General features: G+C 37.1%; 1 protein-coding gene and 1 long non-coding RNA gene across 4 annotated transcripts; one reads left to right on the top strand and one right to left on the bottom strand.

Annotated features, from left to right (window-relative positions):
• Positions 1-165: 165 nt before the first annotated feature.
• On the bottom strand, positions 166-27,465 carry vwa5b2 (von Willebrand factor A domain containing 5B2). Of its 3 annotated transcripts, none has more exons than XM_058748491.1 (22): positions 26,954-27,465; positions 24,235-24,377; positions 23,923-24,138; positions 22,377-22,602; positions 21,328-21,485; positions 19,731-19,862; positions 18,700-18,824; positions 18,412-18,588; positions 18,000-18,110; positions 11,423-11,625; positions 9,768-9,882; positions 8,751-8,936; positions 8,399-8,633; positions 7,606-7,883; positions 6,102-6,330; positions 5,666-5,986; positions 5,424-5,558; positions 5,182-5,310; positions 2,578-2,628; positions 2,002-2,077; positions 1,812-1,929; positions 166-1,729 (listed from the first exon to the last, which is right to left on the bottom strand). In XM_058748491.1, exons 2-22 carry the CDS (start codon positions 24,371-24,373, stop codon positions 1,160-1,162), a joined length of 3,930 nt encoding a protein of 1,309 aa, XP_058604474.1. In that variant the 5' UTR covers positions 24,374-24,377; positions 26,954-27,465; the 3' UTR covers positions 166-1,159. The 3 variants fall into 3 exon arrangements, 2 of the variants coding, with proteins under 2 accessions (XP_058604474.1, XP_058604466.1); XM_058748483.1 differs by having other exon boundaries at positions 8,399-8,636; XR_009266638.1 differs by lacking the exon at positions 166-1,729 and having other exon boundaries at positions 1,865-1,929; positions 2,578-2,624; positions 8,399-8,636.
• On the top strand, positions 9,855-17,553 carry LOC131522794 (uncharacterized). The gene is made up of 3 exons (XR_009266649.1): positions 9,855-9,915; positions 11,435-11,562; positions 16,365-17,553. It is a non-coding gene; the product is annotated as an uncharacterized LOC131522794 (long non-coding RNA).
• Positions 27,466-27,506: the final 41 nt, after the last annotated feature.

Here is a 27,506-nt window from a genome sequence, read left to right on the forward strand (position 1 = left end):
TTTATTGTATAGATTTGTATAAGATTAAAATTAAAAAGTCATCATTTCATAACATTCATAGTTACCACAGTTACGATTCTTCCTATGTTTGAGCATGAAAAATATAGCCCCATGTTTTGCAGATTGTTTTTGTGGTGTTACCTGAAAACTCCAAAAGAACAAACTAAATGCCTAAATCCAAAATATCTCATGAAGGCTAAAAGCAAGCAGTCATTGCCAAACACACACAATTCGATTGCTGTCAAAAACAAAACAAAACCAAACACAAATGAGCCTACAAAAATACAGTTTACCAATGTTTAGACTGTTTATATGGTTAACAGCTCCAAGTCCAATTTAGTCTAAAACTTGACTAAAGTAAGACATAGATTAATTAAATTAAAGCAGCTGTTGTACACTACCGTTCAAAAGTTTGGGGTCAGTAAGATTTGTAAAAATAAGTCATTTATTTGATACCTATTTTAATATATTTTAAAATGTAATTTATTACTGTGATTTCAAACTGAATTTTCAGCATTATTCCAGTCTTCAGTGATCACATGATCGTTCAGAAATCATTCTAATATTGCTAATTTGCTGCTCAAGAAATATTTCTTATTGTTAGCAATGCTAAAACCAGTTATACTGCTTAATATTTTTGTGGAAACTGATACGTTTTTTGAAAGGATTTTCTAATGAATAGGAAGTTCAAAAGAGCATTTATTTGAAATCAATTAAATGTAACGTAAATCTTTAGTCAATTTTGATTAATTTCATGTGTCCATGCTGGAAAAAACAAACAAACAAAAACTTACTGACCCAAAACTTTTGAACAGTAGTGTAAGTTAAGGCAAGAATGTGTAATTTTGGCCTGCTATATATGTTGGTGATTGGTTTCACAAAGCATCCCATACTAGTTATTTTGCTATTGCTAAGATAAAGTGCTGTCAGATTTGCAGTGAACTACATTCATAATTAGACTGAGGCCCAAAGATTAAGGCAAAGCTTGTACAGTATTGTGGTCTGGGCATGAGGAAAAACTGGAACACAACTCACAATCTCCATTTTGAAGGACATCTTAGGTGAATTCTATTCTGCTATAAAATTGAATTGTGAGTCTAGCCAACAGGGATAAATTCAATTAAAAACTTCATCTCACTGTGTTTCTTGGGGTCCTTTCTCACATGTTATTGGGGTTGTAGCAGAGCACGTTCAGTTTGATGTTTTCATCCCAGTGACGCAACAGCAAGAAAAGCTGCCTGGCCGCTGCCCTCAACCCTGCCAGGTCAACGCCCTCTGGCAGCGATTGACACTTAAGCCAGAAATCTGCTTTGGCAGCCACCAGTTCCCACTCCACAAAAAAACCAGCGCAACGGTGCTCCAGCCAGGCCAGAGCCACAGCCGTGGCCCAGCTTGAGCTCTCTACGTCCATCTGCGCCAGTTCTTCTCCATGGGTTTCTGCAGGATCCAATGGAGGACCTTCACAAGTGTCAGTCTCAGAGCCCCGCCCACTGTCAGCCTGCGCGACTCCACCTACCAATTTTGGAGAGCCTTCCTCCAAGGGGTCAGACCACGATTCTCGCATGTGCCTTGTTGATGTGGGTGGTGAGGTACAACGGAAAGGGGGGCTCAGACTGCTGCGGTGGCTCAGGTACGGGGATGCTCTTTTCAGGCGGTCCAGAGGGATCTGGATGCACTCTGAGTAGCATTCAGACATCAGAAACGCACCTGACGCCAACTGTAGGCGCACCTGTGGGGACACGAAAAGAGATGTAGGTGACTTTGACTTTGTTGTGATTTAGTTTTGTAAATCGGTATGCAATTACACCAACCAGGGGCAAGTAGTCGGGCGTATCTGTCTCTGTGTGTCTGTCAGTCTCTGCAGAAAGACAGTGAGGTTTGAGAGGAGCTTGTTTTCCATTATTGCCCTTTAGTCTGCCCAGATTGAACCTGGAGAACACAGAAATTCAGTGTGATATAAATTAATTACTAAGTGTGATACTTATGCAGGTCAGTGCTGACTTGGACCCGAAGAAACTCTCCACAGAGCGCTGAGAGCGAGAAGACACCGCTGATGGACTGATGCTTCCTCCTGTGCCTGAAAGACACACTATTATTACTCCCACAATTCACCAATGAAATGTTGGGTCATTTTTAAGGTATAGACCAGGGTTCCTCAAATCTTACCCTGGAGGTCCAATCCACTGCAGAGTTTAGCTCCAACCCTGATCAAACTCACTTGTCTGTGATTTTCTAATGATCCTGAAGACATTGATTAGCATGTTCAGGTGTGTTTGATTAGGGTTACAGCTAAACTCTGCAGGAAAGTGGATCTCGAGGTCCAGATTTGAGGAGCCCTGGTATAGACAATCATAAAGGTGCAATCACACTTTTGTGAGTGATATAAAGGTGACAAAGTTGCCCACACAGATTTCACTTGAGAAGCTGGTCATGCAAATTCACAGCACTGACCAACAGAAAGCTGCTTGGTTTGAAAGTGCTTTATGCTTTATGCATCACTACACAATTCTTTTGTGAAATTTCACTGTCGCAAATGTGACTGCACCTTAATGCATTTTTTCTTTCTCCTATACTTACTGCTGTCCCAGGATGTCATGCTACAAGGGGATGCAGGTGTGTCGTCTCTGTCTGGGTCCAAGAAAACAGAATAGAAATTCAGAGTTGCACAATTTTCATGGACTGCTTCCTTTGCAATTGCATTATAAAATCAGAATTGAGATATAAACTCACAATTCTGACTTATTTCATAGAATTGCGAGTTTCTATCGCACACTTCTGACTTTGTAACTTGCAATTGTGAGTTTATATCGCGCAGTTCTGAGGAAAAAAGTCAGAATTGTGAGATACAAAGTCACAATTATGCTTCAGAAATCATTTCAATATGTTGATTTAGTGCTCAAATAATATTTCCTATTATTAATGTTGAAAACAGTTGTGTGGCTTAATATTTTTGATGAAACCATGGTACTTTTTTAATAGATTCTTTGATGACTAGCATATTCAAAAGAGCAGCATTTATTTGAAATATAAATCTTTTGTAACATTATAAATGTCTTCACTGTCATTTTTGGTCAATTTAATTTGTGCTTGCACAATGCAAGTATTCCTTTCTTGCAAAAAAATATATTACTGAGCCCAAACTTCTGAATGGTAGTGTATGGTACTTAAAAATGTACTATATGTGACCCTGGACCACAAAACCAGTCTTAAGTCGCTGGGGTATACAGGTGCTGGTCATATAATTAGAATATCATCAAAAAGTTGATTTATTTCACCAATTCCATTCAAAAAGTGAAACTTGTATATTATATTCATTCATTACACACAGACTGATATATTTCAAATGTTTATTTCTTTTAATTTTGATGATTAGAGCTTACAGCTCATGAAAGTCAAAAATCAGTATCTCAAAATATTAGAATATTACTTAAGACCAATACAAAGAAAGGATTTTTAGAAATCTTGGCCAACTGAAAAGTATGAAAATGAAAAGTATGAGCATGTACAGCACTCAATACTTAGTTGGGGCTCCTTTTGCCTGAATTACTGCAGCAATGCGGCGTGGCATGGAGTCGATCAGTCTGTGGCACTGCTCAGGTGTTATGAGAGCCCAGGTTGCTCTGATAGTGGCCTTCAGCTCATCTGCATTGTTGGGTCTGGTGTCTCTCATCTTCCTCTTGACAATACCCCATAGATTCTCTGTGGGGTTCAGGTCAGGCGAGTTTGCTGGCCAATCAAGCACAGTAACACTATGGTCATTGAACCAGCTTTTGGTACCTTTGGCAGTGTGGGCAGGTGCCAAGTCCTGCTGGAAAATGAAATCAGCATCTCCATAAAGCTTGTCAGCAGAAGGAAGCATGAAGTGCTCTAAAATTTCCTGGTAGATGGCTGCGTTGACTGTGGACATCAGAAAACACAGTGGACCAACACCAGCAGATGACATGGCAGCCCAAATCATCACTGACTGTGGAAACTTCACACTGGACTTCAAGCAACATGGATTCTGTGCCTCCACTCTTCCTTCAGACTCTGGGACCTTGATTTCCAAATGAAATGTAAAATTTACTTTCATCTGAAAAGAGGACTTTGGACCACTGAGCAACAGTCCAGTTCTTTTCTCCACAGCCCAGTTAAGATGCTTCTGACGTTGTCTCTGGTTCAGAAGTGGCTTGGTAGCCCTTTTCCTGAAGACGCCTGAGCGTGGTGACTCTTGATGCACTGACTCCAGCTTCAGTTCTCTCCTTGTGAAGCTCTCACAAGTGTTTGAATCGGCTTTGCTTGACTGTATTCTCAAGCTTGCGGTCATCCCTGTTGCTTGTGCCCCTTTTCCTACCCAAATTCTTCCTTCCAGTCAACTTTGCATTTAATATGCTTTGATACAGCACTCTGTAAACATCCACACCTTTCAGTAATGACCTTCTGTGACTTACCCTCTTTGTGGAGGGTGTCAATGTTCGTCTTCTGGATCATTGCCAAGTCAGCAGTCTTCCCCATTATTGTGGTTTCAAAGAACAAGAGATACCCAGAATTTATACTGTAGGATGGTCATTTATTCAAACTCAAATATAAATATTCTAATATTTTGAGATACTGATTTTTGACTTTCATGAGCTGTAAGCTCTAATCATCAAAATTAAAAGAAATAAACATTTGAAATATATCAGTCTGTGTGTAATGAATGAATATAATATACAAGTTTCACTTTTTGAATGGAATTAGTGAAATAAATCAACTTTTTGATGATATTCTAATTATATGACCAGCACCTGTATTTGTAGCAATAGCCAAAAATACATTGTATGGGTCAAAATTATAAATTTTTCTTTTATGCCAAAAATCATTAAGATATTAAGTAAACATCGTGTTCCATGAAGATATTTTATAAATTTCTTACTGTAAATATATCAAAACTTCATTTTTGATTAGTAATATGCATTGCTAAGAACTTAATTTGGACAACTTTAAAGGCGATTCTCTCAATATTTAGATTTTTTTTTTTGCACCCTCAGATTTCAGATTTTCAAATAGTTGTATCTCGGCCAAATATTGTCCAATTCTAACAAACCATACATCAATGGAAAGCTTATTTATTCAGCTTTCATTTTGATAAATTGACACTTAAGACTGGTTGTGTGGTCCAGGGTCACATATGTGGGCGAGCATATTTAACTTTTATGTTACCTGTCGATGTGTGTGTATCTTCTGTTTCTTCACTGGCTCTGCTGGAAGGACGGTGTCTGAATCCCACCGAGCACAACTTCTGTCTTCTGCTGCCGGAGTGAGACCCGTGTCTGGTCCCAAACCACACACCTAACACACACACAGGAGAATTTCATTCCCCCCATGTAGTTTAGCTTGTCTGTTTTGTGTCTCAGCCTCTTTGTGAGGTTGTGTGTGGATTGTCTGTGCTGCAGTATATGTACCTGTGTTTCGTATGCGTGTGCTCTGAGGTTGATTTCTCGCGTTGGTGTCTGTGGTGGTGAAGCTTGTGTACATGCAGACAATTCCACAGCTTTTGCTGGTCTGGATCGCTTTCATTCTGTACCGTTTGGAAGGACCTACACACACATCCATACCAGAATACACACCCAAACAACAGGGGAAAAAAACATGGATTTAGCAGCCAGTTTATTACTTCAAACTCAATTTTTTGTAACTGTCAGACCTCTTTCAACTTCAATATCTGTTTCTTTCTCCGCCATGTTTTCAAAGTCTCTGATGACAGATCGTGCGGTCAGCTGATGGATAATCTCATCCCAGGACCCAGTGCTGGTTGGCAGGGTTGCTGAACTTTCCGTGTCCCACAGAAGAGACAGATCCACACGGACCTCCCAGGATACAGCCCTTCCTCCCAGCATGCCATGGATGACTGATCGACACTCGGCCCCTGAAGCCTGGAACTCGCCCGGGGGAGCGGCTGAAAATAGGCATTCAGGATCGGTGAAGGTATCCCAGTCAAGTGGGGAAGCGGGGAACAGGAGGCCGTCTGGATAGAGAGTGGTAAGTAAAAAGAAAAGGATGATTTAATATTTGGACCGTGTTTAATATGCATCTGTGTGTATTTATGTTAATGCATAAACTATAAGACTGCTTTCCCTCACTGGAGTCTGTCAGACTGGGACGGGATAGACCTCGTGAAGTACTGTGGGTGTCTGTGTCACTCTCCTCCAGTCGGCCCCCTACGGCCTGCTCAAATGAGACCTTCTCTAGCGCCCTCCGGAGCCGGTGCATGTCCAGGTCACCCTGCGGAGATGAGAAACTTCGGCCAGCCAGAGCAGAGCGAGCTAGTGCCTTCTGCCTGCGACGAGACTCGTCTAAGAGCTTGCCAGCCTACAGAAACACAGAGACTACCAGTTAGAATTATAGTTTTGACATTTTTTATTTCTATTTTATGTTAAGTCTGTTCTGTCAGTTTAGTTGTTACTTATTTAAAGGAATAGTTCACCCAGAAATTTGCTGAAAATTTACTCATCCCCTTAAGCCATCCAAGATGCAGATGAGTTTGTTTCTTCATCGGAAGAGATTTGGAGAAATTTAGCAACTTGGAGAAAGCAATATTATTGATAGAGGACTCATGCTTTAGCCACAAACATCGGTTTGAAGTTAAAAACTTCTTAATGATGGATTTGTTTCTCACAAACATAGCTTTTCAATTCATAAGATGTTAACTGATGGACTGAAGTTGTGTGGGTCACTTTGTGATGCTTTTACCAGCTGTTTGGACTCATTCTGACGGCACCCATTCACTACAGAGGATTCACTGCTGAGCAAGTGATGTGATGCTAAATTTCTCCAAATTTGTTCAGATGAAGAAACAAACTCATCTACATCTTGGATGGCCTGAGGGTAAGTACATTTTCTGCAAATTTAATTATTTTTGGTAAACTATTTCTTTAATCAGTAACACTTTACAAAAAGGTCTTATTTGTTAACATTAGTGCATAACATACACTGACAATGAGCAATATATTTTTTACAGCATTTATTAATGTTTGTTAAAAATACAGTTGTTCGTTGCTCATGTTAACAAGTTTTAAAGTATATTACCATATGCTTAACTTAAAATTGACTAAGATTAATAAATTATGTAGAAGTATTCATTGTTAGTTTAAGCTAATGTTAACGAATGAGACCTTATTGAAAAGTGTCAACTTTAAATTAAATATTAGCATCCTAATTGATTGATTTCATTGAATTTCATGTTTAGTAAAAGTGGTTTACAAAATTTTAAACCTTTACAAAATATAAAAATAAACTTCTCACTTATTTTAAGTCATTTTGAATAAAAGAATCTGCTAAATGCATAAATATAAATGTTTCATTTTATTTTTTTATTTTTTCGTTTTTCGTTAATGGTAATGCAACTGACCAGTCAAAAATGAGGACCCACCTGAAAGAATTTATGTTCCTCATCTCAAAGATCTTTTAAATGTGTTTTTTTTTTTTTTTTTTTTGTGGAATTAAAGTTCCAAGAGAACCAGTCAATTTTATTTGTAAAGTATGTAAACTTCCTTTGCAGGCTATTTTAGATTTCTGGTAATACACATGTAAACTTTCTTTATGTGTAGTGAATTCTTAAATACAAAGGTCATCTGCTGCGGTCACCTTCTCTGATGCAGAATCGGTGTCCCCTGAAGAGGTGGCGTTCTGAGTCCACGGAGATTCCCAGCGTGAGAGTCCTCTACCCTGTGTAGGCTCCATTCTCTCCAAGCCATGTGGCAGAGAACCCATTTCCAGCACGGAGCTCTCCGCTTGGGGAGAAACAGACGAGAAGGCCTTCTCACTGCTCAGAGAACAGTGTGTCAACACATACTGATCCTGTACATACGAATCCTGTTGAATACGCCAGCGCACATCACTGGTGCTGTAGTCAGTGTCGCCACCTGCGGATCACATAAGGTATGTTTGAAATGGCTACTACTACGTTTTTTAAAGGGACAGTTCACCCAAAAATGAAAATTCGGTCAGTCACTCACCCTCATTTTGTTCAAAGCCTGCATGGCTTGCTTTCTTCTAATACAAGACTTAATAATACTAAGACTTCTTCACTTTATAAATGATTGTCAAAAGAGTAAATGCTAAAAAATGCACATCATATTTATGAGACATATTCAGCACCCTTAAATAATTAAGAAACAAATATTGGATTTCATTGAGTCAACATGATGCAGCGTGGTGTTATTAACATTATTCAAAAATCTTTTTATATTCTACAGATAATGAGAAATGCATACACCTTTCTTTTTTGGGTGGACTATCCCTTTAAGCATGCATTATGCACACTGCACAAATTTCGTATGAATGGAATAGACCTACTACTACTTCTACAACCTCAGCATAGTATATGGTATCCCACAATGCAATGTATTGAAATCATAAACAGTTCCTATAGTCTTACCAGGGCTGATGGCATTATCGGTGGCATGTGCGCAGGAGAATTCTGAAGAGATTTCTCGTGAAATTTCCCGCAGCGCTTCCTCAAAGTCTCCCTCCACCACACACTCTTTTACAGCATCTCTCTCTCGTTCCTCCGGAGGAACCAGAGGCTGAAGGAGCTCAGATGTTGAGGGAGAGAGCTCAAAAACCGACCCTGCTGAACCACGTGGACGGCTTCTGTATGGACGAGGCTTCACCTGCTTATGAGCAAGTGTACAGACACAAACTAAGACTTTATGCAACTGTGTGCATCTCATTTATTTTAATGCATTTTCATTTGGCATATAACTAAGTGGTACTGTACAGTGTCTCACCTCTCTTTTCTGGGCCCTGAATCCAGACACGTCATATAGAGTGCAGTAGCCAATCAGGCAGTTGCCAGGGTAGAGCGGAGGAATTTCATTGGGTGAGAGAAGGGCCTCCATATTGTCCGGCACATACCAATCAATCCTTACATCCGTCAACACAGGTTCCAGAGCTTTCTTTAGACATCTAATCAACTGTAGAGAATAATCAAAACATTGATAACTACACTACAACACATAAATACACAAAATAGTTTTTTAGAAATTTCTGCAGATTTCCACAGACAAATATCAATGTACCACCATTTTTTTTGGACATTGTACTTACATGGTATTTTAAACATGGTATATTGAGAAGTACCTTGGAGTTAAATATAAATACCATAGTACAAGAATTTCAGTACCATGGTATATACCAAAGTACCATAGTTTTACCATCTAATGCCATTTTGATGCCCAACATTCACAAAATTTTGCATTCCTTGCAAGTTAGTTTAATAAATATTTTAGCTGGTTTTATATTGTTCTCAGAGACAAATAAGATTTTGTTTTCACCCAAGTAAAAGCTCTACAATTTAACAATTGAAATCAAAGAAATTAAGACCATTAATTCCATTAATATTAAGGCCATTAATATTAGTATTGTAATTTAACTGTTGTTCTGTAAAATAAAATAACAATTATTATAAATAATTATTTTACTATCACTACTACTAAATAGTTTTTTTACTATACAGTAGTACTATAAAATAGTATTAATATATATTTTTACTTTATTATTATTATTATTATTATTATTACTCAATAGTAATAGTAGTCTTTATTGATTTGATTAATTTTAAATAATAATACAATTAAATATTATTTATAATGATAATAATTGTATTATTGTTATTGTTAAATAATATTTTATTGTATTATTATTTAAAATAGAATATTATTTTAATACTTTAATACTTGTTTAAACCGAGTTGATAATAGCGGTTCTGTCTCTGTCCCTGTAGAGGGCGCTGTGAACTCTCACACCTTTGGCTGTAGCCTTTCTTCCTCACTGAGAAACTCTGTACTGCCTCCTGTAACCTTGGCAATACCCTGCAGTAGCCTCTGACAGGCCTGAGGACCAAGACCCAGACCGAAACATCTGGAACAACACCAAGAATATGTTGAAACACAGGTACTTCAATGCAAACACACTGGCTCTTTATATATAGTGCATTTGTATAATATAAAGACACTGTATCTTTGCATTGAACTGCCATGCATTGTGTTATGACACATTATTTTTTTTAATACATTACATAGGCATATGTATGGATTCACATCTGCAAGAAACATTTCCCATGACTCAAGACATACATGTGATGGATTGCCAGTGTTCCGATGTTAGGGAAAAGAGAATATGTTTAGTATTCCCCTGACAATAATCTGGACCATTTCACTAATTAAATGTCTGAAGAGAAACAGAAGCCAGGCGACACACACACACACACACACACACACACACGCAAACAAGCTGTTTGGAATTCAGGTCTGCTCTGTCTGGGTCGAAGGCTTTTAAATGTCTTGACTGGGTATCAATAACGAGTCTGTGTTCCAGTACAGTGAAAGCTATATGTGTGTGTGCGTGTGTTCGCTGAAGAGCATTTCCTTCTAAATATGAGTCAGTGTATTATGGGAGGGGACATTTTGTGCTGTATAATGTAAAGCACAGTACGATGAAATAATTTTTCTCATCCTCAGCTTTTTTTTTGTTTACTGGAAATGACAGCAGCAAATACAAGTATGTTTGGAATCTGGATTACAGCTATTTCCCATCTGACTGGCTAAATGAGTTTCATTTAGATTCATTATGGAGGCATGGGGTGTTTCCATGGTAATGCCTTAGATAAAATTGATCTGAGTTTAAGTACTCTAAGTGTTTAGCTGGTGACAAAAGTGTCTGCTAGTGTGAAAAGTGTTGAGCTTCTTTGGGTGTTTGCTGTGAAGTGAAAGGTGTTTATCTCGTTTTAAAAGCTGGATGCCGATATGCATTCGCTGACTCTATAGACAGTTAATCTTTTATTTTTTATTTCATATTTGTATGCATGCATATATATATATATATAATATTATTCTGTTCTAATTTTATTAGGTATTTATGCAGCTGGTTACTATATGTAATTAGTTGAGGTTTTGTTAATTGGGGTAGTAAAATTGCTAAATCTCATTGTGGCAAATGGGTTTGTTATCTGTGCACTTGTTAAAGAAAAAAAGGTATTTGCTGATGCAAAATGTGTTTAGCTTTCTGTAGATTAATAGTGCAGTTTGCTGGAGTGAACTGTGTTGAGCTGGTTTTTGGGTGCTGGTCTGAGTAATATTAGGGAGCGAGTTTAAAAACTGGTTTTAGAGGTGTTTGCTGATGTGAAGTGGGTGTTTAGCCATTTTTAAAGCTAATTCTAAAAGTGTTTGCTGATCTAAAATCTTAATCTGTTGTTAAAAGTATAAATCTCTTTATATACTATTATACTTTTATTTAAAAAATATAAAAAAGCCAATTGAAAATATTAATAAATACTTTAATAATATATAATAAAATAATGATTGTCGTGAAAGGCCATCTGTTCAGATTAATTTATTTTATATTAGGTGTTACCTGGCATGGTGTCTTCTATGCTAATTTAATCTAACATTACAGTTTTTACCTGACGTTACAGGTGTTCCTCCTGACCAGTTCTAGCACGCGGCCTACATTGCTGCAGGTTCCTTCCATGATGATGAAGAGCTGTCGTGGGCAGCTGCGGTGGACAGGCTGCCGATAAACCCAGGACAGCGCCCCCCACAGGTTAGCACCACCTTGGTCTGTGCGAAGCTTCTGGATGTACTCCAATGCCTGAGTCACTGTGCTCTGAAAAATGAGAGAGGGAGAGAAAGGCAGTCCCTTTAGCCCTGATATAATAAAAAAAAAATTGTGACTTTTTTTATTTTTTGGAACATCGATTAACAAGGTTTTTACAGTAACATGTTTTAGTTTTACCCATTCACACCTTTACCCCTAAACAAACAAATGTGTGAATGAATGGGGGGGGGGAAAAAAAGAAAAAATTATATATATAATATAAGGAAATAACTAAAATAAAAACTTACATGGAAACCTACAAAATTGAGTTAAAGACTTCCTCAAACTGTAAATGTTACAAGTTCATAACTGGCAATATTCAACCAACAGTGACGTTTTAAAGGGGTCATATGATGCAATTTCAAGTTTTCCTTTGTCTTTGGAGTGTTACAAGCTGTTAATGCATAGATAAGATCCCTAAAGTTGCAAAGACTAAAGTCTCAAACCCAAAGAAATATTCTTTATAAAAGTTAAGACTTGTCCAGCCCTCCTAAAACGGCTCATTTAAACACGCCCCCACATGTCTACGTCACTGTGTGGGAAGATTTGCATAACACCGCCCAAATCTATACTCAAAGAAAGAGGGTGTGATTTTTATTCTCGCTGTAGTATTGTTGCTGCCGCTGGCGCCGTGTCCTGGAGACGCTGTGTTTCATTGTGTAAGCGAAACTACTTTGTTTGGGCTTCCAAAAGAGGACACAACTAGAAATCAGTGGTTAAGTTGTATTTACAACACTGTTCCAGAAGAGTTCAACCCAAATATTAGAGTGTGTGCAGCGCATTTTACGGAGGACTATTTCCTGAATCTGGGAGAGTAGCCAACAATGCCAGCTGTTGCCATAAAGTGGGGCAATTCCAACTTTGCAAGGACAGTCTGGCTCTTCTGACTCACAGCCTGTAAGTATGTTTTCATGTTTAAAGAATTTGCCACTGACTATTCAAATGCGAGTTTTGAGCAGTGTAGAGTAGCGCTTGTTGTTTGTCATTTCTCCGATCACAAATGTAGACATGGTAATGTTTACCCTGCGCGATGCAACGTGACGCGTAAGAAGACAGTATAAGTCATTATAATCAGTAATTATGTCCCCACTGGATGCAACAAATGCCTCATTTATAATGTTTTTTTTTGTTTTTGTCTCGTCGTGCCGGGACACGGCATCACAATACAGTAAGGGGCGTAACATTTCCGTTACATGCTTGAGGTATTCGGCCAATCACATCGCACTGGATAGCTGGCCAATCAGAGCACACCTCGCTTCTCAGAACAACTTGATGATGTAACAGAAACGATGGACTCTCTCTTTTCTAGCACTTTAGATGCGGTTGCTCCTTTACGCTTAAGGAAGATTAAGGAAAAAAGTCCAACACCGTGGTATAATGAGCACACTCGGGCCCTAAAGAGAGCAGCCTGGTAAATGGAGCGCAGCTGGAGAAAAACAAAATTAGAGGTATTTCGTATTGCTTGGCGGGAAAATACTCTCTCCTACAGGAAAGCCTTAAAAACTGCTAGATCTGCTTACTTTGTCTCTTTTAGAAGAAAACAAACACAACCCCAAGTATTTATTCAATACAGTGGTTAAATTAACAAAAAATATAACATCAGCAGGTGCAGACATTACCCAGCAGCACAGTAGTAATGACTTTATGAACTACTTTACTTCCAAGATCGAAACTATTAGAGAGAAAATTGTAACCATGCAGCTGTCAGCCACAGTATCGCATCAGATAGTGCACTATAGATCCCCTGAGGAACAATTCCACTCATTCTCTTCTATTGGAAATTAAGAATTGTATAAACTTGTTAAATCATCTAAATCAACAACCTGTATGTTAGACCCTGTTCCATCTAAGCTCCTAAAAGAAGTGCTTCCAGAAGTTATAGATCCTCTTCTGAATATTACTCATCATTGTCATTAGGATATGTCCCAAAAACCTTCAAACTGGCTGTTATTAAGCTTCTCATTAAAAAAACACAACTTGACCCCAGAATTAATTAATTACAGATCGATCTCGAATCTCCCTTTTCTGTCAAAGATATTAGAAAAGGTAGTATCATCACAACTATGTTCCTTCTTAGAGAAAAATTATATATGTGAGGATTTTTAATCAGGTTTTAGACCATATCATAGTACTGAGACTGCTCTCATTAGAGTTACAAACAACCTGCTTTTATCATCTGATCGTGGTTGTATCTCTCTATTAGTGTTACTGGATCTTAACGCCGCGTTTGACACTATCGACCACAACATTATTTTAAATAGACTTGAAAATTATGTTGGCATTAGAGGAAGTGCACTGGCATGGTTCAAATCGTACTTATCTGACCGCCATCAATTTGTGGCAGTAAATCAAGAGGTATCATACCAATCACAAGTGCAGTATGGAGTACCTCAAGGCTCAGTACTTGGCCCCTTACTTTTCACGCTTTACATGTTACCCTTCGGAGATATCATTAGGAAACATGATGTTAGCTTTCACTGTTATGCTGATGATGCCCAGCTCTATATTTCTTCGTGACCTGATGAAACTTACCAATTTGCAAAACAAACGGAATGTATAGTTGATATCAAAAACTGGATGACTCGCAATTTCTTATTGCTAAATTCTGAAAAAACAGTGTTAATTATTGGACCAAAAACTTTTGCATGTAATAACCTAGATCACTGTCTAATACTTGATGGCTGCTCTGTAAATTCTTCGTCATCAGTTAGGAACCTAGGTGTACTTTTTTGTTATCAACATTTTTTATTTTTCATACATAACATCCCAAAAAATAAACAAATAAATAAAAACTAAATAATTAAAAAACCAAAAACCAAAACAACAACAACAACAACAACAACAACAACAACAGACACATACTCAATATCTCAAAGTCCAGTCAAAGGGAGGGAGAGAGGGAAGGACAAGAAAAACATAAAAGTCACTCCTTTATACAGTCACGTATATCAAAGAGAAAGCACTGCCAAGCATCAATGGTAGAAGGCTTGGCCCCATTGATTCGTGCTGTTGTACATTCACAAGTCACTATTTGCAGGAGGCTACGGATCCAATATGTTTTTCCACACGTGCGGTGTAAACCAGTTTTGTATTATTGTCTTCTTTGCAGCTGTAAAACCAGCAAACAACATTCTCTTTTGCATTGAAGTTATACAGAGACCAGAATCATCATTAAGAAGACACAAACTTGGATTAACAGACCAATCAATATGCAGTAAGGATGATAGAACCAGGTTTACATGTGTCCATAGACTGATGACGACAGGACATTCCCAAAACATATGCAGAAAAGTACCTGACGATGTAGTATTACATATATGGCAGTTGAGATTCGGTTGTAGTTTCATTTTAAATCTTTTGTAAGGAGTTATGTATGCTCTATGAATGACTTTGAAGTGAGTAAGACGATGAGCCAGATTTTTAGATGTTAAACTGAGATTAGACCACACTCTCTCCCAGTCGACAGACAGATTAAGGTCAGATAATTCCCTATTCCAAATAGTTTTAATAGAAAGAGGTTTTGTAATGCAATCAATAATCTTATTATATATTAAAGAAACAGACGGCCGACCAACAGATGGTGCAATCCAATCTTGCATAGGATGAGAGGAGATGGGAGATGCCCAAGGAACTCCATACGCTTTGAAAGCAGAACGTAATTGAAGAAAGACAAAATATGCGGATGCTGGTAGACAAAATTTGGTTCTTAATGTCTGAAATGAACATAAGCCCTGGTTATCATATATATCACCGCATGTGTTTACACCCAAAGAGGACCAAGAGGGTTGGACAAATGGACGATTTCCGCATACAAAATTACAATTGTGCCATAAAGGTGTACTGTTACAAAATTTGAAGGTTCCTCCTATCCGACGTTCCACCGTTTTCCAGATTTTAATAGAGTTGGCCACAACCGGACCAAATTTATAATTATCCCCTTTTTTTCCTGTGCCAGTAAATAGCATATCTTGGAGTCTATTTGGTTTAACCTTGTCAGCTTCAATCACTCTCCAAGAAACTGTAGATTGAGGATCAACCCAATTATGAAGAGCCTTAAGCTGGAACGACCAATAATACAGTTCAAAATTTAGTACAGCCAGTCCTCCTGCGCTATTAGGATGTTGTAATGTGGTAAGCTTAATTCTGGGGCATTTATCATTCCAGATAAATTTAGAAATTATGGAGTTGATCTCCTTAAAGTAACCTGGAGGGGGAGAAAGTGGTAGCATAGAGAAAAAAAAATTCAATCGAGGTAACAAATTCATCTTAACAGTGGAAATTCTTCCTTGAAGAGATACTTTAAGATTCTTCCATCTTTGAATGTCATTTTTGACCTTAACTAAAATATTATTAAAAGAGTGAGCTCTTATCGCATTATAGTCCTTCACGTCCGCTGCGATCTCAAAACTCTGGCCATTTGATAATACCTAGAATATCAAAATCAACTGTGGGCGGGAGATCGTTTTCCTATTTAGCGCCCAAACTCTGGAACAATCTACCTAACACTGTTCGGGAAGCAGACACACTCTGTCAGTTTAAATCTAGATTAAAGACCCATCTCTTTAACCTGGTTTACATATAATACACTATTGCATTTCTATAATTCAAATCCGTTAAAGGATTGTTAGGCTGCATTAATTAGGTCAACCGGAACCCGGGAACACTTCCCAAAACACCCAATGTACTTGTTACATCGTTAGAAGAATGGCATCTATGCTAATATTAGTCTGTTTCTTTCTTATTCTGAGGTCACTGTAGCCACCCAGATCCAAACTGTATCCAGATCAGATGGTGGATCAGCATCTAGAGATGACCTCTACAGCCTTGAACGTCAGCGGAGACGAGGACAACTAGATGAGCCCCAGAGACTGATCCCCAGTGAAGACCCTGTCTCCTAGATGGCCATCGGGACAAGACCACAGGAACCAGATGAGTCTTTGCACAATCTGACTCTGCTTTAGCCTAGATTTAAACTGCTGGTTTTGTCTGGCCAGAGGAGAATGACACTTTGACAAACTATTTCCCCGTCTAAATACTATAAAGCTGATATAAAGCCACCCAGCTTTATATCAAGCTGATGTAAAGCTGCTTTGACACAGTTTGCATTGTTAAAAGTACTTTCAGTAGCTGTGGTCTACTAAAAGACTCAAAGGCATCAGGGCTAAAGTGGAGAGAAAAAAGAAGCGGGTCTTTAGGAAGTTTTATTCGTCCACAGGCATCTTCCCATTCTTTTCTCCTCTTCTTATCGCTTGGAAAGCAGTGAAGTCTTACATCGCTTCTCTTGTTGCGCTTCGACTGGAAATTACAGCCAAAAGCCACACAATGTGATATCGTATCAGTATTTTATTTTGTGTTGTGGTAAAAATCCAAAGACTATAGAAATAAGCGCCAGTAGTTCACTGAGTGCAGCCATTTGACGTCATCGATGCAGAATGTACTGTGCACATAAAATAATGGCGCCTCCCATAGTCCAAAAACGATATTGATTTTTTTTTAAATAACATTCATTTTCATGGGTTTTTTTACTACCTATCTAAATAAGAGACATCATTTACGTTATATTAAGCTATACATGTCTTAATACCCGGGGATCCCTTTAAAGAAATATTCTAGGGTTAAATATAGCTAGCTCAAATAACAGCACCTGTTAATCCTTGTTTTCATTTATGAAAAATTAAATATGGTAAAGCTTAAGTTGTATTTAACCCAGAATGGTGCTCTAATTTAAATCAGTGCTTTTTTTTCTTTATATTGGCTTTTGTGGGTTGTACCTTTAAAAAAAAACCTTCACTTGTTTTTTCTTTCATATTTCCCATTATTTCCTATGGCAGTCATTTTTGACCATGAAGAATACAATTATGACTTTTTAATGACCATTTGGTCTTTGACAATCATATCCAACATTTGTGTGTGTGTTCACATAGCCAAAGCCACAAAAGTCACCAAGTTTTGTACCATTTTCAATGAAGTTACAATTTAAAAAATAAATAAATAAAATAAAATGAAAATGTAACATTTTTGAGTCAAAAGTGATCAAAGAGCACTGAGGGCTAGATATGTTCTGTGTGACGGAGATGTAAAGAGCAGTGGTGCACAATGGAGCAAAACAAGTTTGTTTTTGATCATTGCATGCTGTAAAATGCATGACAGCACCATATGGCTCGAGCTGTTTTAAAACAATTTGTCCTGCCAGACCCTGGACCTGCTTCAACCTGATATTGCAGTGTCATGGCAACCAGTAGTAGCGACTTGGACAGAGATTGCTATCAGCAGGTCAGTCACAGGTAAACATCAATCCAGAACGCTGTGTGATCTCCATCTTTTCTGAGTTTCAGTTTCTCCTAAAATAAATACAATGCGATGAGACTGGAGAAAACACTCACATCTGTGCAGGGCTTGCTAGAGTTGAAAAGAGGCTTGACTGTAGAGCAGATGCCAGCGATGTTCAGCATAGAGCGGGTCGGCAGACTCTTGATAGCCACCAACATCCCCTCCTGTCAAAGATATGAAAGTACAGGAACATTTCTGGTTATTTTCAATTGGCATATACTGCATATTCAGAGTGGAAACCTATCAGATGATATTGTTTGTTTCTAGCTTTGTAAGTGGAAATTTGCTTTAAAAAAGAGCTGCTAACTTCTGATGGCAACAGTGATCTTAAAGAACCACTGATCTGTGCTTTATAGCAAATAATAACAGTTTAAGGGGAAAAATCATGTGCTGAAGACCAAAAGCCACATGTGCCAAATATTTAGTGTCAGAAGAGCAGCTGTTCATACAGTAGATCGTAAGAACCTTGATTTTGTTGATGTTGTGCTGCGTCATTGTGTTGCTGTTGTCAATGAGGAAGAAGAGCTCTCTGCTGGCCTGCTGCAGTTCTGTTGGTTCTGACAGCAGATCTGGGCAGAAGTTAAGCATCAGGACGGGGTTCAAGAGCAGATCCTTGTGATAGCGTCTTCGCACGAACTCCAGCTGGAGGCACATGCATGCATGATATAACAACTACATATACTCTCAAAGATGTTCTTAAAAGACAATCAAGATGAAGTCAGCAATGCAGGTGTCTAGCAGCAATAATCTTACCGTCTTCTCAGACTCTGCCTCTTTTCGGGAAAAATTAATGAAATCACGTCGAGCACGGATCTGCTGCTCGTATTCACTAAATGTGAGTCGGCCTCTCTCTAGGATAACCAACGGGCTATGAGGCTCTGCAGACAACAGTGACAGTGACTTGCAGGTGATTGCAGTATCACTCATACATTATTATAGTTTTTGTTAATATTTTGAATTTGATTTTATTTTTCGTGTTTTCATTTTTATTTGTTAAATTTTCGTGTTTTTGTCATTTTTATTAGTTTTTAAATATATTTATATTGTTTTTTATTTATTAGTTTATTTAGTTTTAGTTATTTTAATACTTCAACTTAAATGAAAATGAGGAACTAAACTGAAATAAAACATAAAATAATATTTTATTTTATTTCAGTTAATAACTATATTTTTTCAAGTAACAATGTTTAATGGTTTTAGTTTAGTTCAAGATAAAAACCCTGCTGGTGTTTTGATGGTGGTGCCAAATTCTACCCCCTAACCTGTAGCTGTTTATAAAACCTGATGCGTTATGGTCATATTTTGGGCTTTTCTTATTAGACTTTTGCTACATTGCATGGTATAATAGGAGTATAATAGGTTCAACACACTCTCATAGCATAAATAGAATAGGAATAAATTACATTTTAAAATGTACTAAAACTGAAAACGGAGTTATTTTAAATTATAAGAAAATTTCACAATATTACTGTTTTTACTGTATTGAGAAATGGGAAACTTTATTGGTAAAGGCATCAACTATTTTTGTTGCTGTAAAGTGTGCATTAATGTGTGTGTATATATAACAAAAACATAACAAATCTATAACAAAAACATTCTGTAACATGATTTGCGCTGGACAAACTAATTTTATGCTGAGTCTGTTGCTGCTTTATAACATATTACTTAAATGTAAACTGAACACAGAGATTGTTTTACTTTTCTGCATTCAAGCAGATATGAGTTAGCATGCATAACTGGAAAATGCCAAACAACTTGTGATTTAATGTGTAGTCAGCTCTCACCGCTAAGGTGTAGTATTATTTCCAGATGTCGGTCACATGAATGCTCCTCCGCCAGCGTGATGTAGGTTGCAGACGCAGACTGTGCACTGGGGTCAGCGTCTGCGCGCAGGGCATGGGTAGGGCTTTCCAGACCTGAAATGCAGATAGCATAAGAAGGGTTACAGAGTCTGTTTACCTGGCATTTCAGCACTGATTTGATTAGTTGCTATGAAAGAACATTATGCTGGTGGGAATCTTTGACATCTGAGCCTCGAGGAACTAAAGATATGATAAAACAGATTCACAAGTGAAGACTGATCCTGACATTTAAATTAATTACATTTCAGACTTTTGATATAAATCTAGATATGCATACAACAAAAAAAATTATGGAAAGGTACATGTTTAATCTTAAAACTAAGTTTTTGGCTTAATCAGTTCAACCCTGTATAGTTTAAGTTCAAAATATGATTTCTAAAATTTGAATTTCTACAGTAAAGACTTTTATGATGTTACATCATTTCCATTTCTGGTAAATGCAGTTCTTGAATTTTTATTTTATTCATCAGAATCCTGAAAAAGATTCAAAGTTTCCAAAAATATCAAGCAGCCCAACTGTTTTCAACACTGATATTAATAAGAAATGTTTCTTGAGCAGTCAAACAGCATATTAGAATGGTTTCTGAAGGATCATGTGACACTGAAGGCTTGAGTAATTACTGCTGAAAATTCAGCTTTGCGTCACTGGAATAAATTACATTTTATAATACATTCAAATAGAAAAGTTATTCTAAATTGTAATAAAATTTCGCAATATTACTGTTTTACTGTATTTTGGATAAAATAAATGCAGCCTGGCTGAGCATAAGAGACTATTTGCAAAAATAAAAAATCATACAGACCCCGAACTTTTAAATGGTAGTGTACCATGGTATTAAAGGGGACCATATTCATATACTAAAGTATACTGTTTATGGATATATGGTAGTCCAAACATATTACCATGGTAAATGTAAAAAAAAAAAAAAACGGTATTTCACCGTAAAATTGTCTGAAATGTCTATTACAGTTTTGCACCGTATGTATTAGGGGAACTTACTGTTAACCATTTAACAGGTTTTTACTGTAGCATTTTCACAGTTTTTTTTACATTAAAATCATGGTCATTTTTTACAGTGAATGTATATTAAAGTTGAGTCAGCTGAAACAGGCGGCCACTTTCCTCTGGAGCAGAACGGCGTCTGTTCTAGTGGCCCGGAGCCTGAGCCAAACACTCTCTCTGCACACACCTTTGCAGACATGCTTTGGCTCCTTCTGGCAGGCGCACTGATATCTATCATAATCACTGATGTCCATGCCAAGTTTTACACTAACTGGATTATTTCAGAACACAAGCTGGACCTGCATGAACGTACAGTCACTCTTTAAAGGCAAACAGAAAAAAGGGTATCTTCTGTCCTTCTGTCACAGAAAGAGACAGGTAAGAGATAAGCTCACCTTGTGTCTACTCCTCAGGATGTCATAGTTCTAGACCTTTTCTGCTTTTACATTGAAGTTCTTGTTGTAGCATAAAAGTGACTTATGTTGGATATGTTGGACAGAAAGATATGAATGTTACCGGCCAGCAGACAGGCTCCTCGAACCAGCAGCTGGAAGCTGAGCTGATAAGACGAGAGGTTTGTGGCAGTGCTGGTGAGCAAAGCATGTGTGCACTGCTGCCCGACTCCCAGCATCCTCTCCTGCTTCCCAGACACGCTGCCAAAGCACGTAGTCGGGCTGAAGGAGAGAAGTGAAAAGGGATTCTTGGGAGGTCAAACCCACAATTTTCACTATTTGTTATTCAGATGTTGTGAATTGAATTATCAAGGAAAGAGTAAGGGTGTTTTATCAAATAGTCCCCACAATATATTTATTACTTTGTGATTTTCCTGTTATTATGTTTATTTACACACATTCAGAAGTTTGGGATATATAAATTAATACTTTTATTCAGCTAGGATGAATTAAATAGATTAAAATTGACAATAAAGAGTCAAGGCATTTAAGAATTCTGAAAATAAATATTTAATGTTTTCTACAAAAAATTAAATAGCACAGCTATTTTTGACACTGATAATAAGAAATGTTTTGAGCACAAAATCAGCATATTAGAATGATTTTTGAAGGATAATGTGAAAACTGGAATATTGGCTGCTGAAAATTTAGCTTTGCATCACAGGAATATATTTAATTTTAAAATAAATTCAATAAAACCGTTACAATATTATAGTTTATAACATAATAATTTACAATATTATGTATTTTCAATCAAATAAATGCAGCTTTGGTGAGCATAAGAGATTTCTTTCAAAAACATTAACCAAATCTTACCGACCCCAAACTTTTGAGTAGTAGAGTATGTTATACATATATTTTAGGATTTCGGATATACACTGGCCATAAAACATATACATTTCATAATTACTATGAATATAATGATTTTGTCTTAATTTTGAACAGTATATTAAACAGATTATTGTTTTATCATTTTTAACATGACTTCTTTTTATTGTTTTGCTTGAATTTAAAAATTGGTTTGTTAATATTTTATGTCATGCAAAGACGACATACTTTTTAGGACCACTGTAATTATTACATTAAAGGAGAACTTAAAGATATTAACTTTACCTGTTCTCCTCTGATTTCCCCCCATTTTCACTCTTTCCTGGTTGGATCCGCGATCTTACTATAGGTGTGAGCGCTGTGGGATAAACCAAACGGATTGTGCCATTTTCAAGTGTTGGAAGTTCAAGGGTGGTACTGATGTCAACGGACACAATTTCCAGCGGTCCAATCTGGCCTGTGCTCACAATGAAAGTGCTTCTCTCTAGGTCCTCATCCAGCAACAGATGACCTTAAATGAGAATAGAAAAAAAAAAACGTACAAGAATCTCTCAAAAACCTAATGTTGGCTCTGAAAGACAGAACCCTGAAGTGAGATATCTATGTATTAATTTAAGGGCCATCTAAAACAGGCACAGAGCCAACACAGCTCTCTGAAATAATGAATTCTGCCTGCATACAAAGCACGGTAAGGAGAACACAAGATTTAAGAGATCGCCAAATACATGTACTGTAGCATGTGCTTGTGAACAGTGACAAAAGCCTCTGATGATGCAAAGAATATACTGTAAACTCCACTTTCATTTTGACCTGGGATCAGTGTTTCAAGCTCAGTGGTGATGGCATGTCTTGTCATGCTTTTCTTAGCTGGATTTTGTTGATTATGTAACCTTTCAATAACTTGCATCTTGCCAACCTTAATATTCTTATTTAATCTTCACAAACTGGGTAGAAATACACACTTGAGTTTACACAAAAGATTTACAGTGTGTCTCCTCCATTCGTTTAGGTAAAGCTATTATGTTTGATAGAGAACTGAACAGAGTTGGTCATAATGTTCTGTTGAAACAAACTAAAAAAAGAAAAAGACATGATTGGTAGGAAACCAGTTACAGTTTGAAAGTTAAATTTATAGACATTTTAAGAAAGAAGTCATTTACCTCTTGAGAGTGTTGACAGTCTGTGTATTTGGATGACTGAGCTCATTGACAATTACAGATTTGAAAAGCAAAAAGGCGGGAATAAAGAACCCTTAATGCTAACACAAAGAACCGTTTTGGCATGAAAGTGTTCTTCAGGAGGATTTGGTTCTAAAAAGAACTGTTACTAGGTGTAAAGAATCTTTACAGAACCATCTTTTTTAGAGCGTGTTATAATAATATGGTTGGAAATAACACGGAGGAAAAAAATACCAGTAATTGCGACTTTTTATCTTACAAAAGTCAGAATTGTGGAAAGCGTCCACACCACAACTATAACATTAACGGCACAGATCTTACAAATTTATGAAAGAACTGCTTGTTTTAAAATCTTCCCGGTCTGCTGACATTTTCTGTGGCATCTGCTTCAAACATTAAGGCTCTAGATAACTTGCATTAACTCTACAATAAGTAAATCCACCAGCTAATTACTCTTCAACAGTGATGCTATAGAATTACACAGAGCTACCACAAATAAATGGAAGTTCAATTACAATATTCTAAAGATGACTGCTTGCTTGTTTCTCTGATGTATACGGTCTATAATAAACAGAAAATTATCATCCATTGGTGTGGATGCCAACATTATCATTCTTGGTGTGAACTGGATCTTAACAGGTTAAAACTCTCACCGTTAGAGCACTGTATCTCCAGACCTGTTCCTCCACAGCATCCCCACTCCTTGCTGTGACCACACGGAGTGTGCAGCGCCGATCCTGGGCAGCAGTCCAGACAGCAGTCCTCTAGCTTCCCACGGCTCTGGAGCTCCACACTGACCAGCCTGCCGGACACCACTGCCTCAAAACCCACCACAACCTCCTTCTCCCCCAGAGGATACACAAACACACCTGAGCAGGTGAGGAGGACATGATTTATTTTCACCACAAGTGTTTGTTTTCCTACTTATCTGAATTGTCCTGCAGTATGTGTGCATGATCTCTTACCCTCTACTGGTTCAGGGTCAGTATTCACATATGTGAGATGAGCCGTGATGCCCAGAGAGCAGCCGTTTGCACAGGAAGTGATGTCGGATGTCTTCAGCAAAAGTGGGGCCCATGTGGTGCGATTTTTCAATCCTGGCATTTTCCTTAAGAGAATATCATCTGTATAAGCTAATTATGCTTGTTAAGAGGATGTTATTGATAAGATCCCAGAAGAATATTAAGCATGATAATTAATAAGTTACATTTAATTAACAGGTTGAGTTTGGTAGTCACGAGAGTTCATTTACCAACTACACACTAAGAAAAGTCAGTAAGAATAGCACATCCAACACTGTGTTAATATATCTAAAAAGATCGGTATTAAATTTTCACCCAAATTTTAAATTGTGCATTGCATAGTGATGTGTTTTAATTAAGGAAATTTAACAGATAATGGATAGATCCTGGCAGAAAATTACCAGTACCCATTCCATTTTTCTACAGATATATAGATATATATATATATAAAAAAAAACAGTGAAAGTCTGACGTTTTTCAGCTGTCTATGGTTAAATTTCAGTCTTTGTGTTGTAGTAATGCTTTTGTCCGTAGTTATAAAAAAAAAAAAAAAAAAGTGCAGTGTTTTCCCGGAACAATCTTTAGCAGAAATTTTACAGCTATGGTTATTATCGTAAACTAAATTAAAATGATAAAAAGGGAAATAAATTAAAACTAAATATAAAAAAAAAACGGATTTTATTTCAACGAATCGCTAATGTGACATTTCTCAATTCTCATTTTTCTTTAGTCTAATTTGAAGTACTAAAATAACTCAAACTTGATAAACTAATAGACATATTTTTAAAACAATACAACAATCATAAAAATGACAAAAACACACAACAAAATAACTAAAACCTAAAATAAAAAAAATAGAATGAAATAAAACTGATAAAAACTATAACAGAATATCAATATTGATACTAAATTAAAACAGTTTACTGCAAAACCACCAGTGTTAGACTGTTTTAAATAGATGTAATGGGCTGGTACAAAATGGGCAAACTTTCCAAACCGAATCTCAGACAACATTTCTGAGTCAGTAGCAGCAAATTTCCATCTGATTATTTGCTTCAGCTACCATGAAACATTTTAAGAGCTGACACAACCTCTCATTCACACTACTGGACGTGTCCACCCCACATGCTGCCTGGCAACCGGGCGGCACTCATCCTGTCACAGTGGGAATGTACGTGTCAAACATTAACTGATTGGTCAATAGTGCAGCAGCACATGCATACAAACATCAGCAGCAAGCGTAATGCTCAAGTCAACAGCCTGCTGTCTCTGCAGACGTACAGATGCTAGAATTAGGGGAATGAGGATCAAATTCAGATGATCAAATTTGAAATCTTGAAATCTGTAATCTGGTTTTATCAGCATTACAATTTTCTGATCTAATGTGAGAATATTGAATATTGGGTTCACTGTTAATGATGCAGCGATGTTTGTTCTGTGCACAAGGTCTCTCAGGTGCTCCTTGAACAAGGTGCACTAACACCTGCCACCTGGACTTAAGTCCATTTACTGAGATTTACTGTGCTGTGATTAAATGTCAAGCATGCATGAATACAAACACCACACTAGTGTGTATTTTTGAGTAAATTGCTCTTACGCAGATTAAAGGTTCACTTTTGACTTCGACTTGCTGACTGAATTGTAGTAATGTTGTGCAACTAAATATTTTTGTATTCTGGCCAACATCGTTTCAAACAATATTTCTAAATGCATTTAGATTAATTGTTTGTACAGTTTTTTTTTTTTTTTTTTTTTAAATGGTCAAGCTTTGCAGTGTCCTATAAATGTATCAAGCATATGGAACAATGCCACAGAAATAAAAAATCCTTAGAGAGACTTAATATGCAAGAGGCATTGCTGAGTAAACCACAGCATATGAAGGTGATTTTGAGTAACTGTCTTGTGATTCTGTGCTTTCATAGTTACATGATAGTCAGAGCAGCTTTTCCAGTTACAAAATACAAACAAGTTCCAACTCTCTATAAGGAGGGATTGCATTTATAAGATGACAGAAAATATATTACCTATAAGCTGAATAAAGGGGTAAATGGGTGCATATACAGTAGTATGTGAACCACAATGAGCAGAAAAGAACAAAAAAAAAAATATATATATATATATCTCTGCCATGCAACAGAAGATTAAAAAATTGAATAAACAAGGAAAGGATTCTAAATACTCTTTTGACTTTATAACTTTGAGTAAACGTATATCTTGCACTTATTAACTTTTGAAAAACACTGCACAAATGAAATTAAAATATATTATTTCAAGCTTTAGAGCTTAGTTACTACAGAAATAAAAAAAGGGACATGAAATTCAATTTACTAAACAAAAAGAAAAAAAGATTAGCGGAAGTTGCTAACATGAATTTCGATGTCTTTGTGTCATGAATCATTCAGAATATTTTCATGATGAGAATCATATCGGTAAAAAAAAGAATAAACATCATATCAATTCATTTGTATTTTTCTCCTCAACAGTAAAGTTTACGCAAATCTATCAACTATTAATTGTAGACATGCACTTGAGCATGTTCATTTCATAACATCAGGGTCCGCATGATTAATAATAAATAATCCAAATCATAACGACTGAAATGTTTTATGTGTTGAAAAGGATAAAAGTATGCACTTTACGTACACGTCGAGTTTTGACTTACTTGATGAGCTGCTGGTTGATTTGAGCCCGGTTTGCTGTGAATCGGACGGTGGCGTGTTACAGGTCTCTCTCCATCTCTCTGTCACTCTCTCTGGGCGGACTATAGGGGACTCGAGAGCGAGCCACACTTCACTACAGCGCGCATGCACGCACGCGCAGGGAAGCGTGGACAAATGCATTTTATACGAGTCTCTATAATTTACAGCTGTCATTTTATTTCGTGCTTCAACGTGCGACATGAACAGTTCTGCTTGCTGAAAATGAGTTCAACTCATTGCTCATGTATGTTTTCACAAAGGCAAAGTCACAGTAGCTGTTGTTTCAGCCAAAAGTCCAAATAAGCGGTACACGGACATTTGTTGCTGCAGTAAAGCAAACCGCCCTTTTCGCGAAATTTTATTCCCGTAATCCCAAAGCAGATGTTTAGGTGGAGCGTAGGAGAAAAACAGAAACCATTCGCACCGAAGGAAATCAGAACAATTTTTGAAACTGACATTTCAAGCTAAAAAGCTTACGTACAGTTGCTTTAAACGAGCAACTACGTTCTAAATATA

This window comes from Onychostoma macrolepis, chromosome 02 (assembly GCF_012432095.1).
Source record: "Onychostoma macrolepis isolate SWU-2019 chromosome 02, ASM1243209v1, whole genome shotgun sequence".
NCBI lineage: Eukaryota > Metazoa > Chordata > Actinopteri > Cypriniformes > Cyprinidae > Onychostoma > Onychostoma macrolepis.